This window comes from Strongylocentrotus purpuratus, unplaced genomic scaffold, assembly GCF_000002235.5.
Source record: "Strongylocentrotus purpuratus isolate Spur 01 unplaced genomic scaffold, Spur_5.0 spur5_scaffold_12, whole genome shotgun sequence".
Classification (NCBI taxonomy): domain Eukaryota; kingdom Metazoa; phylum Echinodermata; class Echinoidea; order Camarodonta; family Strongylocentrotidae; genus Strongylocentrotus; species Strongylocentrotus purpuratus.
Window position 1 is genome coordinate 9266291 of NW_022145597.1, and position 14819 is coordinate 9281109.

Sequence of the window (14819 nt, forward strand, 5' to 3'; positions counted from 1 at the left end):
CAAATGCACTTAAAAATTCAATTTAGATATGAAAAAAAAGAACATTGACCAAAAAAGAAGAAAAAAAAGTAGAATAAATATATATATATATATGTATATGATCTGGTGAATAGGATTCCATTATTCTTCTACTCTCTACATGTTCATGTTTATGACAGTTTTGGTTTGTGCTATGTTCAGGTTAATAATGATGAAAAAAAAGAAATATTACAATCTCAGCTGTATAATATTTTATTTATCTAGCGACCATGCTATGGAAATACTGATGAGCAATTTGAAAATGAAATGTTCTGATTTTGATGAAAAAACATTTGGTAAACAAAGAGGGAAGAGGGAAGAGGGAAGAGAGAGAGCGAGAGAGAGAGAGAGAGAGAGAGAGAGAGAGAGAGAGAGAGAGAAAGATGTGAGGGTAGGAAAGGAAGACAAGGAGGAAAAGGACGAATAGAGGTAAAAGGGAAAGAAGAAGAAGAAGAAGGGAAAAAAGGAGAGATGGAGAGATAAGACAGACTTATGGGAAAGGAATAGAAAAATAGATGAAGAAAGAAAGAAAGATAGAAAGATAAAGAGAGACCAAGCCAGATACAGAGATAGAGAGAGAGGGAGAGAGATGATGTGTTTTTATGCATTTACATGGATAATTTTGATATTATACATCATATGTTTCTTTTACATAAAAGAAGAGTTTAGTCTATTGAATGATAAAACAAATTCTCTATGTATTTTCTTTTTTACTATGAGAACAGCAAATGTGACAAATAATTATTTTTGCTAGCATTAAAAAAGAAACTTAATACATAAGCATTTCCTGACAAATGTGTAGGTCCTGTATCGTAACAATATATATTTTAATGGTGAGGAAATATATATATATATATATATGAATACAATATACATGTAAAGTCCTGTACATGGAATTTGATATCGTAAAAAACCTACATGTATGCATCCCTCTGCACAAATGCTCTAAAACATGCTACATGTAGTGTAGACCACATACACACAAATCATGCATATACACACAACATGCACCCCGCACTTAGGGGCGATGGGGGAGTGTGTTTGTGTGTAGCTGGGGCTTGCAGCAAGAAGTCTGCAAAGATTGCATTTTATACTTAGTATGCGGGGAGCGGCAAACAACGCGATCCCCATACGCATCCAATATTGGGGCTGCATTCTGCGGATAAATTAACATATAAATTGCAAGGGCCAGACGCGGAATTTGTGACTTAAGATGATGAAGGCTTCAGCATCATCGTAAGATGCTGCTTGGCCCGGGAGAAGGGAAGAGGGAGAAGAAGTGATGCAGGGTTTGGCTGGGCTTATTATCCTCGACTAGGAAGGCTGTGCACAGCATGAGAGTATATGCAAAATATGCAATGTGTTGTTGTTCTTCTGTGAGAAAAAAGTTCATCTTGTATAAAACTTCAAAGAGCTATGCAGTGCAGCCTATATTACAGAGATGAAATGTCCCTGTTCTAAAAATATGTTTATAATATTTAACCTCTCAAAACTGTTGTGGTTTCAGATTTTCTTTAGTAGTGTATAGATAAATATTGTTTAAATAAACAAATCTGTTCTAGAGATATGTTTATAATATTAACCACTCAAAACTGTTTCGGATTCAGATTCTCTTTAGTAGCGTGGATAAATATTTTCTAAATAAACAAACCTGTTCAAAATACTGTAGTATCTCTAATACTATCATTATTGTCATCTTCTATAGTTCTATTTTATGCATATGTCAACATTTTCCTTTTCTCTCACTTTTAGCTCAAGAAAACTCCAAATTAAGGGAGATCTGTAATAAAGATACACACAGAAAGATGAAATGCTATTTGCTAATATACTATTTATTCAGAAAATATGAAAAGAGTTCCAGTGGACAGATTATATTTTCATTGACTATACACCTGCTTTGCTAATAACAATTCTGCAATCTACTATTGACCCTACATTCATATATATCACCTGTACAAGCTCAACTGATGGGATAATATCACATTTCATAATGCTGTCATAATAAATTGATCGATCCATTAAGTGTTAATGGTAATTCATCTGTTTGAAAGCCATTGGTCCACATTTTTTTCATCAAGTGAATCTAGTTGTGAGCAGATGACATTCAGTCTACTGTAAACTATGATCGTGACTTCATCCGTATATGTCTCACAAACTCGACCAATGGGACATATAATATTAATGTCACAATTTGTTAATGCATGCCAAAAAATGATAGCAATTTGCTTAGAGCTTTTACGGCATTAACTCATGCATGTATCATGAACATGTACTGATACATAGAGTTAAGATCCTTGCATCTCTTAATAGAACGTAATTAATTTACTGTGGATCATTAATTCATTCATATTTGCCTCCAAACTACCGAAGGTATATGTGATAATGCCATAATGCATGCATCAATTCACTAATAAGCTGACAATGTTAATTCCTATTTAATTTTCTACAAACTCTACAAATGGGATACATTTAATGTTAGCATTTTGGCCTCAATATCGGCCTCACAAACTACTAATGAAAACCATAACGATACTGCCATAGAGTATCAGTTCAGTAATGAGCTGTCAATATTCGTTCTCCTTTAAATTTCCCCAAAAGTTCCCCACCAAATGAGATATATGTAATAATACTGTCATAGTTTATCGGTTCAGTAAATAGCTGACAATAGTAATTCCTCTTAAATTTTCTCCAAACTCTACCAATGGGATAAGTAATGTTACCATTTTGGCCTCCATATTGGCCTCACAATTTACCAATGAAATACATAATTAAATACTGTTATAGTGTATTTGCTCAGTGAACAGCTGACAATATTTGTTCCCCTTTAAATGTTCACAAAATTTTCCCACCAAAGCGATATGTAATGATACTGCCGTAATGCATCACTTCAGGAGCTAGTTAACAATATTCAGTCCCTTAGAGATTTCCATAAACTTTATTGATTGAATATATAATGTTATTGTCATGCATGCATCAGCTCTGGAAAGAGTTGAACACCTTTGGGGGATAGAAGTCTCAGGAACGACAAACCTGTAATGCATCAATGACAGTGGTGTAATGAGCTGACAATATTCAGTCTTCTTTAATCTGTCTGCAAACTCTACTAGTGTAATAATACTGTCATAATGCATCACTTCAAGAATTAAATAATGATACTCGGCTACCAGTAATTTTCTGCAAACTCTTCCGAGGGAAAATGTAATGTTACTGGAGAAGAATTGAACACCCTTCTTGGATACAAGTCTCACAAACACATCTTGAATCAGTCATGCAATGAGCTGACAATAATCACTAGACAATATTCAGTCCTGTTTAATTAGTCTGCAAACTCTACCAATGTATTAATACAACTGTCATAATGCATCACTTCAGGAATGAATTAATGATATTGAGTCCCCTGCAATTGTCTACAACTCTTCCAAGGGGATATGTGATGTTACTGTCATCATGCATCAGTACTGGAAGGAACTGAAAACAACCCTCTGGGATACAATTAGTCTCACAAACACATCTTGAATCAGTCATGTAATGAGCTGACAATATTCAGTCTTCTTTTATTTTCCTGCAAACTCTACCAATGTAATAATACTGTCATGATGCATCACTTCAGTAAGAACAGGATGATAGTCATTCCTCTTTAACTTTTTGTATATTCACTCTACCAATGGTATACATGTTCTATAGGCCTTCATGCAATTAAATATAGCACTGCCACAGTGCATCAAATCACTAAGACTGAGAGCTGATTCTTTTCATTCCTCTGTAATTGTCTGCCCGTGCCTCTGAGATTGTGCAAATCGTATTGTACAATAATCCTGTCGTAACGCACTGCTGTGGTGCCTTGATGAGTCGTTTCAGCTGTGGTGCTATGGTGACACGGGAGACATGTAAACACTCCCATCTGGCTCCCATGCAGCCCTCTCAAATTAAAGGGACAGTCCAGATATTTTTGGTTAGATATTCATGCTTTACCTGCAAATTTGAATGCAAGCTCTGTGGATACTATGCATTAACAAAGGATTTGTATTCATGTATAATTTGGTGATGAAGATGAAACAGAGAGATAATGATGAGAGAGAGAGAGAGAGAGAGAGAGAGGGAGGAGGGAGGGAGGGAAGGAGAGAGAAAGTGGGGTAGGGGAGGGGAAAAAACTCACATAAGACATGTAAAGACTCCCATGCAATCCTTATCCAATCTAAAGGGACAGGTCAGAGTTTTTAAAGAGATATCATAGTTGACCTGCAAACTCTCAATGTAGGCCCAGCGTATGTTTAGTAGGAAACAGTATTTGAATTTGCTAGCATTTATGATATTTAAAATTAAAATATTGTGCATTTGGTGATGATGGTGCAACATATCAATAGAAAATTACTTTGAGAGAGAGAGAGAGAGAGAGAGAGAGATCGATAGAGAGATAGAGAAAACTTCATCAGAAATATACATTATTTGACAGGCAAAACATGTTAACATTCCCATCTGTCTCCTGTGCAATCCTTATCCAGATTAAAGGGACAGGTCAGAGTTTCAAGAGAAATTCATGATTGAAATACACAATTTTTGTGCAACAATATTCCAAGTCTCTGATTATGTATCTGTTCCAGCTGAGAGCCTGAAGTGTATTCAACAATTCATACTTTAATACAGAACTAATGCGTTTCTGCCTCTCAGTAGACTTTTTGCTCTGTTAAATAGAAGGGCACTTCCAACAGATTTGGAATTAGTAATTTCCTAATTAATGCTATTCTGACGGCACACAGCTGTACTACCAGTCTTTTTTGGCTAGTGATGGAAATTGTGAGGGACAATGTGATGGGTATATATGTCGGAGATTAATTGGCTAACTGATTGTAAGTGACAGATCAAGTGAGCCAAGAGGGCATGTTCCCATAGCCCTGCCATGCAAGTCACTCCATGTCTTTATGAATCTGCAGAGGATAGAACAACTATACAGTATGCCTCCTAAGCTACATAACATTAAAAGACCTCCACCCATAAAAAAGACTGTTCATTGGTATTGGAATTTATTTGTAAAATTCCACATGGCAGCCCTTGGGCTGAATTACATGGAGTTAAAGATGAAGTTGAGTTCTGGTCATGCGATTGCATTGTGAAAGAAACGGTGTGGAACCGACCAGAAAAGGTTGATCATCTAGCATATAAGAATTTGTGTGTATTGCAAGGTTCTGGAATCATCAAAATGATAATAAATTTGGCCAAGTCTTGGTAAAGTTACAAACATTGTACCCAGAAAGATGTATATGGGACTACACGAACACGTGGCGTAAAAAGCCGGCCCCCTGATTTTTACGATGTTACATGTATATTTAGAATATGAAGGCATTTGAAGAGCCATGTTTTTCAGGGAACATGTCTTATCTGATGTTCTTCCACACTTGCATAATAAGAATGAGTAACGTTCACAAATTATTTTTCACCTCTTCCCAGAACTCAACCTTCTCTTTAACACAGTAAAATGACAAAAGACAAAATGTTTTAGAAATGTGTACATAAATCATAATCATTCAACATTTGTGATGAGCTTATTGGTCTGGTGAAGATGCAATTTCTAGCTTCGGGATAATATCCTGAGTCTGAAAATAGCGGGTTATTTGGCAAACTCGAGCTGATGAGGAGAGGCCTTTTTGTGATCCACAGTCTGGGGAAGTGTCCAATAGACCATGACACCTCTACAACGTGAATGTGGGTTTCCTTTTTACCGGCACACATTGTATTATGTACATGAGGGGGAAGACAGACAGACTAGTATCTAGATACATGTACCGGGTATATCTCCCTTGCTCTTGTATTTGTTATTATAGTGTCTGCCGTGAAGACCTCCATGTGTTGATTGAGATAACAATCAAAGCTGTTTTAGTACTGCATCAACATGGGAAGATAAGACACTAATATAAAATATTATGACAATTGATTCAATTAGCGTATCACCCTCCTGTTCATGTACATTTGTATTGTACAGTGTGCATTTATAACAACCACATGCATGTATGATCTTAAAGGTAAAGACCAGTATTGGAAACGCCCCAATTTCAAAAAATGAAATGGAAGCTCTCATTACCAGTCATGTGAAAGAATATGTTTTAACTAATACATGATGATAAAAAATTTGCCGGGAAAAAGCCTACTAATTCATATATTTGGTAAATTTGTTTCTCTCATGGTCTGTGAGAGATATAGGGTAGTCCCATATACATCTTTCTGTGTATAGTGCTTGTAACTTTACGAAGAATGGGCCAAATTTCTTATCATTTTGATGATTCCAGAACCTTGCAGATGCTAGATGCTAAATGATCAACCTTTTCTGATCGATTCCACAACGTTTCTTTCACAATGCAATCGCATGACCATAACTGGTCTTTACCTTTAATTAAAGAATTTCAAATTACATTTACACAGTTGCGCCGCTTCATCCAAAGCTTTGGAACAATCTACTACTACACATAAGAAAAGAATTATCTTTTGCTGTCGTCAAAGTTTTATTAAAAACGCTTTTTTTGCAGGAGCTTTTGAATAGATTTTAATTGTGTGTCTGTAAATTAGAACTGTTAAGAGTTCTGTTTTCATCACAGTGCAGTAAAGTATGTTTATATAGGAGTTGGGCTTAATGAATTGATCTTATTATTATTATATTTCAATTAGCATGGAATTTATAATTTACAAACAGTATAGAGGTACATGTATCTACAGTTTGCATATACACTGAATATTAACTCCCCTCCTAAATGAGGTACAAATTATGGCAATTAGTTCAAATTAAAACAGCATAAATCATTCATAAAGCCGGTGGTAAGTATCGATATTGATGAGGCTACCCTGGGTAAACTATTGCGATTATTTTTATTATTATTATTTGTGTATCAACAACTCTCAACAGCTAACATGCGTTATATACACACAGAGTAGATTGTCGTCCTTTTCCCTCTTTATAATGACCTAAACATTATGGCAAATAGTTCCCATCAATTAGCATAACATTTATATAAAGCATATGTGGAACAACCTCATGTACAAAAACAAAATCTTTTGAACTTTTCTATTCAGAATGTTAAAATGCAAGAGGACCTACTACCTCAAAACATATATGTACGTTATTGAGTTGCCAATGTTTGTTTAATTATTAAAACTTTAAAAAATTCATAGCTTTTATAACTTTCACTAATCTGCTTCTTTCTGCTTTTATAAAAACCAACACAATATCAGGGTGGACCTCCCCTTTAAAGATGAAAGTAGAAGCCTTGTACTTGTATTTGTAGACAAACGTAAAAATCTTGTACGTGTACATGGATGTGGAGTTGCAAGAAGAAGCCATGCAAAAGCAATCGCTCTTCCTTCTTTTGAGTATTCGTCGACGAATTAGGCAAATGAAGGACTGCCACACTCAACTTTTAGTACAGATACAATGTACATGTGTAATGTATGTCAAACGATATGAAAGAAAAAGAAAGAGAAAGAGAAAGAGAAAGAGAAAGAGAAAGAGAAAGAGAAAGAGAAAGAGAAAGAGTTAATGCAGACATTCAATTAAATTCAATTACATTCAAGGACATTCAATGAATGTGGTTAACAGGCTTGTTTTCATACAAAGCCGCGTCATGCGAGGCAAGGCTGAATATGAGCAATCTAGCCACTTACGTTGTTTTTTAATATAATTATATTGTATATTAATAAATACTACTACTACTTCTACCAGTGATGGCAGTTTTAAGAGCAAAAACAGAGCCTAAATTTCAAAATACAGTTGTTGAAATGACTTTGACTTAGAATTACAATCAGCATCAGATATGAACGCCTCATGTTAGCACTGTCTAAATTGGATGCTTGTTTGTTTGTTTTACCTGACTGCTTAGAAAGCATGTGTATGTTTCTAAGTAAGGAACCAGGGGACCGGCGGCTTTAAGTCCTCTCTGAGGGACTCCTAGGGATGTACAAGATAGATTTGTTTCAGTTCAGGGCCTCAGGCACTTCGTTTGCTGCATTCGTTTGTTATTATCTGTATCATTGTTGTAATCTTCATCACTGGTAATATGAAAAAAAAGCTGATCTGCAAAATTTTCTATTCTTTTAATGGTGATTAAGTTGGATTATGAATCACAATCAGCAGAAGATATGAACACATTGATTCAGCACTGCATCTATTGGATTGTAGATTCTTGTCATTTTAGATGCTCCCTTTCCTGCGGTCCTTTTTGTTATTAAATATCATCATTATCATAGTCTTAAAAACTGTCAATACAAAGAAATGCCGATCTTCAAAAGAAACAGTCTTGAATTGATTTGAGTTGGATTATTAATTACAATCAGTGGTAGATAGGAATATATTGATTCATGATTCAGCACTGCCTGAAGCAGATTTAAAAGACAGATTCGTATCAATCAATGCACTTCCTCAGCTTTGTTGATTAATTTGGTGCCTTTCTTGTAGGTTGTCTGTTGTCAAAAGACCACTATCTTAATAGTGTCTGCAGTCTTCTCTTTCTTGCTGATTATTAATCTTTAAAAAGTTTTAGTGTGAAAATCTTCATGAATTTTGAAAATGATAAAGTGTCAGTATTACATTCAGTACTTCACCATTCAGTACTTTATCATATTCTTTTAATCATTACAGTCGTCATCACCATTTTCACCAAACATTGTTGACATTACTATTTATCTCCTTACAATTATTGTCAGGTGATAGATCATATAACTTGGTCACGCATTGTCTAAATCAGGTGGACATGTACAAGATATAGAATTGTCTCAGTTCACTATTTTTAATTGTGATTAACAATATTAAATTATTTTTTATCAACTTCATCAACATCGTTATCATTTTAATAACCCTTTCAATGTTTTCTATGATCTTTGTCAGGTGACAGGCTACGTAATCTTGGCCATCACTGCCTGAATCGTATGTACAAGATCGATTCATCCCAGTTCCGACGCTACCTTCGTTATGTCATCTCGGCTCATCCCGTGGAGAATATTTTGGACTTTATGCATGCTCTCCTGGGTTTCTGCGAGGACACATCACGGCCATCAGTCATCAGGCTGGGAGAGAGTAAGTCAAATGGGGTGGTGGTGGTGGTGGTGGGGGTGGGGGTGATTATAATGTTAATGGAGTTGATGATGATGCTGACATTGCTGGTGATGATGATAATTATGTTGATGATGATGATAATGATGTTGATGATGATGATAAGCCCGGTAATGGTGTTGATGATAATGATTATAAAAATGATAAAGAAAAAGAAGATGATGGTAGTGGTGGTGATGATAATAATACTGTAATGATGATTACAATGATGCAGTTGAAGTGATGGTGGTGGTGATGATAATGATGATGATTAAGCAGAAGATGATGATGATGCTGGGGACACATCCCAGACAGTGGTCATCAGGCTGGAAAGGAGTGAGTTAATCAGTGAAGATGATAGTGATGTCAAGATGATAATAAAGATGAAGATGATGATGACAATGATGATCATAGTGGTGATGATGATAACCATGATAACAGATTTGATATTGATAATGGAAAAGGAGATAATAATGATAAAGAAGGTGATGATGACATGTAGTGATGATAGTGATCATAAATATGATAATGTAAATGATGATGATGATTATAATGAGCATCATCATCATGAGAATTTCTTATGGTGGTGCGCACGAGTCTGATGTTGCTGATGGTGGTAATTAATAACTAGACTTTAATTCATCACTTTGACGAATTAGGTGATATGTATGCTCATGTGTAACATAATGAAGAACGCATTTTCACGATTTCATCTTTCGTTTACTACTCCCATTATGGTCTATCAATGAGTCAAGTTTCAACTGTAGGGCAGAGGGAGACAGACCAAGAGAATAAGAGGGAGGCAAGGCAAGAGAGAGGGAGAGGGTGAAAGAGAAGAGAAATAGATAGATGCAGAGACGGACCAAAAAAGGAGAGGGGCAGAACATGAGAGGAAAAGGTAAAAGAGCAAGAGAGAGGAGAGAGAGAGAGAGAGAGATGCAATTGTTAACAATGCCTTCCAGATGACCATGATTAAAAGTGGTATAGCGCCCCCTTCAGGTATTTGATTGAGGATTGTTATACATGATAATTGACATGTCACCTATGGTTGAATTTTTTACTATGATAACGTCATGATAATGTTAGATAGTCTACATAAATATTGTGGAAACTTGTCTCAGCTACAACATAATCAAAAATCAACAAAATCCAAACGGAAATACCAGCGATAATGCTCAAAACACTGGAATGTAGAATCAGGATTTGAGAAAAAGTCATCTCCCATAGGGATTAAACGCAAAAAGTAATGGATTTAGTGAAAATAGGGTAATAATAAAGTAAATAGAGTTGTTTATTACATTATTGCGACTCTACGTGTTTTAATAATCAAAGGATATGGTACAGTGAAAGGTCAAAATAAGAAAAAGTGAAGACAAATATTGTTGGAGACACCCGGACTCGAACCATGGATCTCGAGGATGGAAGTCAAGTGCGTTACCGATATACCCAAACATGTCCCATAGCGATTACACATAAACGGGAAATGGAATTCTCAAATCCTACTTTTCAAGTGAAATATGAGCATAATCCCGGCATCTGATCGAAAAATAAAAGACACATTTGTGATAGCTTATCATCTCAGCTACAACATATTCGAAGCTCAGCAAAAACGAAGCTAAAGCAACGGAGATTTTGCTCGCGAAAGACAGGAGTGTCGAATCCAGTTTTGAGAAAAAGTCATGTCCCGTAGAGAATACACGCAAAATGTGAAAAATTGACATGCCTCCTTTAATCACAAAAATACGCCATGATGCCTTTGTCAAAATGAAAAATTGTGGTCATGATATTTGTAGACAATTGTCTCAGCTAGAACATATCAAAATTTGAAAGAAAATCAATCAATATTTACAGAGATACAATCAATTTTCCAAAAATATGCTGACGTCATAATATGCAAATTGAAATTTTGAGTTTGGAGGCCATTATGATGACGTCATGAGTTAATTGAGGGTCAATTGAGACATGAAATCACATTTCCGACTCATAATCTATCTAAATATGATAACATATTGGGAGTTCTTATCTATTCTGAAGAGTTACAAAGAATTTTGTATAGGCATGTTTTTGCTCATGTATTGTGGATAAAGATAACGCAGGTCCGTGCGTGCTGTCAACTTTGACGGACGCTCATTACGTTATTAAAAGATGAACAAGTTATCAAAATGCTTGGAAAAATGTGCCAAATATGATGATAGAGAAAATACGGCGATTCTATGTTGCAAAATGCTAGTACGCGCAAAAAACCGTGCGCATGCGCGCGTGCATGATTTTGTCAAATGCTCCATATGGCCTGAAACGTATGCAAAAAAAATTTGCGCATTTGCGCACGTTTATTGACCTTAAATTGACCGGACGGATATTGATCTTATTCATGATAAATATGAATGAAAAATTACTTTCCGTTATGAAGATATGATCATAAGTTGATTTTCACAAAATGGCGCCTGGATGATGTCACGATAACTTTGAGTCTTTGAAAAGTCACGCAGTTCTAAGTTAGACTAAGATCTATCATCATTGAAAGTTTCATGACAATGGCTTTATTCAGTCTTGAGATATCCTGTGAACAAAATCGAGGAAGAATAATAGGAAGAAGAAGAATAATAATAAATAAAAATCTTGACGAAATCAATAGGTGATACGTAGACTTCGTTACGTATCACCTAATGACAATTGTGAGTGTGATGATAATGACCACTTATAATGATGATGGTGATGGCGATGATGATTCTGCTAATGCTAGTGGTAATGGTGACGTTGATGATAACGGTGATCAATTTATAGTTTTGGTAATGATGTACCAATTTTACAAGCCCACACTTGCTAATCTAAGCACATTAGCTTTCGCATCCTACTGGGTACCCATTTAACACCTGGGTGGAGAGTGGCAAATGTAGATCAATGTCTTGCCAAAGGACATTGTTGATGATGATAAGGATTGTGATGATGAAAGCTATGATAGTGATGGTGGGGATGATGGTTTTGATGGTGGTGATGAGAATGAAGATGATGGTGTTGAGGATGATGATAGTTTTAGTAATTAAACAATGAAACAATGATTGATGATGGGGATGATAATAACCCTAAACACACGTATGATTAAGAAATCCATTTATACAACAGGAGCATCATCAACCAACAACCCAGAAGGGATGACCAGAGGTGGCTTTGCTACCAACTTTGGTAGTGGGGTAGCAGGAACCGGTGTTAGGGGTGTGGAAGGGACCATCGTGGGCTGCATCTTCAAGGCTTTGGTTTCCAGGCTGGCATCCTCCAAAGAAGAGCTGGCTACTCCCGAAAATGAGGTGAGCTTTCAATACTGTCATCCTTTCAGATAAATACACACCCATTTATTGAAAGGGTGAATAGGTCAACCACGCTCAATTTAGATATATTCATATTTGATTGAATAACATTAATCTATAAAACAAGAAATTTTTACATGCATGAAATAATTGTTAATTTTTCAAGTGGTTCACATTTACAAAGTTTCATAGGGGGAAATAATTGATACACAGCTGACACAACACTAAATTTTTGCAATTCACTAAGTTTCTTGATCCCCAAATGACTTGTTTACAAGTTATCAAAGTTTTCCTGTCGCAAAAGAGTTTGGCTCCGGAGCATTTTGTGTATTTTGGTTTTAATACTTCATCATTTTTTTTATTATATAAATGTTTATATATCGGGGTAAATATTCTCATTGTTCAAAATTTAATTTTTAAAATATGTTGTGGCCACTCCTCTTACTTTGTGTGATTTTTTGTGTGGATATTTCAATTACCGTATTGTACTTCTAAATGTATTTGTAACCCAGAAGAAAAAGAAATATTGTATGTGCTATTTTTTGGCTATTGTTGTTGGCTGGACTAGAAGAAATGGTATAGAACAATGCATGACAGATATATCACAGTGTATAAACCCCGGCCCCCCCCCCACTCAGTGTTATTTAGGGTACGCATATGCTCGTACCCTCTTTTTGAAAGCACCCCCTATCTGAGGACTGCCAACATTTCCAAACCCCCCTTTCGCGGGCTTTTCGCAGGCTTTTCCTGCCTTGGAGACCCCCCTAAATCAGGAAAAATGCTCAATTTACCCCCCTAAATTCGGAATAATTTCTCAAGAGTCCAAAGAGATGAGAGAAAAAAAGAAAAACACCCCCTTTTTAAAAAAATCTCAGGGTGGAAAGTCAAATACACCCATTTTTTTACAATTCTCGGGCCAGACTTTGTCGCACGAAAAATACCCCTTTACCGGACATTTTGGCAACACGCATGCGGTCATTCCGACCTTTGAGTGGGGGGGGGGCCGGGGTATAAACTGCGTCATGAATAGTGAAGGTGACAGGGTTGTTGCCAATTTGCATATCTCTTACCCACAGAATCTCTATAGCGATGTCCGGCAGCTGCTTCATTACGTCCGCGAGGCTCACGGAGGAGTGTTCAGACGTGTGGCATTAAGTGGATTGATTGATTCGGCAGGCAAGGGACAGAAAGACTTCAGTGAGAAAAACAAACTGCCCAAAACAGACAGGTAATGAAAGTAAACAGTGCATAGTCTCATTTAGATGTGAGAACAGATAAGAAAGCTGCAGGAAATGCAGATTATTGAACTACTATGTGCTTCAATTACGATCTTATAACACGCAGGTCAAGGGGATTCTTTTTCCTCAGTATTCATGAAATTAAAATTTTTGTTCTGATTATTTTATACAGAAAAACAATTTTTTTTTTTTTTTTTTTTTGGGGGGGGGGGATAACATTTTGATGTATTTTGCTGATTGAGCCCCAAAATCACATAATGAAGAATTTTTCTGCAAAATGTATACATTTGCTACAGTACATGTATGTAAGTTAGGATTTTTGCTCTGCATATTTTATGAATAGATACTTAATATTACTTTCCAAATTTTGGGGTAAGATTTAATCGAGCCCCCAAATCACATGATAAAAAATTTTCCACTCCAGTAGGGCCTACAGGTATTTTATGAATTTTCCCTCCTCTCCCATTCTCACCTAGCGATGGCAACATCTGCAAGCAGGACGGCGACAAGTCCAACCCGGCCTCGATGATCGGCAAAGACCAGGGCATGGAGTCTGGCAACGTCAGTCCCGGCACGCGACTCCGACGATCCCTGTTCGGCAAGAAATACCCGCACAACGAAGCCACCTTGGAGGACGACATGGGCGACGGGACCGGGAAGCGGCGCTTCAGTGTCTTCCAGTTCGGTACGTTAAATTCACCTTACCTGTTATCCTTCCATATCTAGCTGTTCTCTTGGACATGAAATTGTCTGTTTGGAGCCATAAAGGCTTTAGCTTGTATACTTAACCACAGAGTTAACGCCCTTAAGGTTCCAAACAGGATAGATGTCTTTGGATGTTGATGCATTCATAAATGATTTGCATACATGTAGATTTCCTTAACCACAGAAGGAAGATTGATTGACAGTACCTTTTTAATTCAAGAATGTAACTGTATAGAATAAGATAGCTTCTTGAACTCACATATGAGCAATAAAATGCAATAAGTGATGAGAACAGGAGATAACATGTTTCTACAAATATCAGAAATCATGAACGTCACTGTATTTGAAAGATGTCATGAGATAACATACAAAGCTAGAACATCAAAATAGCAGTTTTTTTATATAAATCAGGAAATCACATTTTCTTATACAATAAAGAAGCCATGAAATTTTGATTTTAAAAATCCTAGCTCAGTAGATGTA

The 14819-nt window shown here is 36.2% G+C and overlaps 1 protein-coding gene across 1 annotated transcript in view; it reads left to right on the forward strand.

Moving 5' to 3' along the window:
* The window catches only part of LOC105443983 (protein unc-80 homolog), a 38042-nt gene that overhangs the window by 20790 nt on the left and 2433 nt on the right, over positions 1–14819 (forward strand). The window contains exons 6-9 of the mRNA XM_030982590.1: positions 8885–9073; positions 12212–12393; positions 13470–13621; positions 14108–14316. Coding sequence (XP_030838450.1) covers positions 8885–9073; positions 12212–12393; positions 13470–13621; positions 14108–14316 — 732 coding nt within the window. The remainder of the gene's footprint in view (positions 1–8884; positions 9074–12211; positions 12394–13469; positions 13622–14107; positions 14317–14819) is intronic.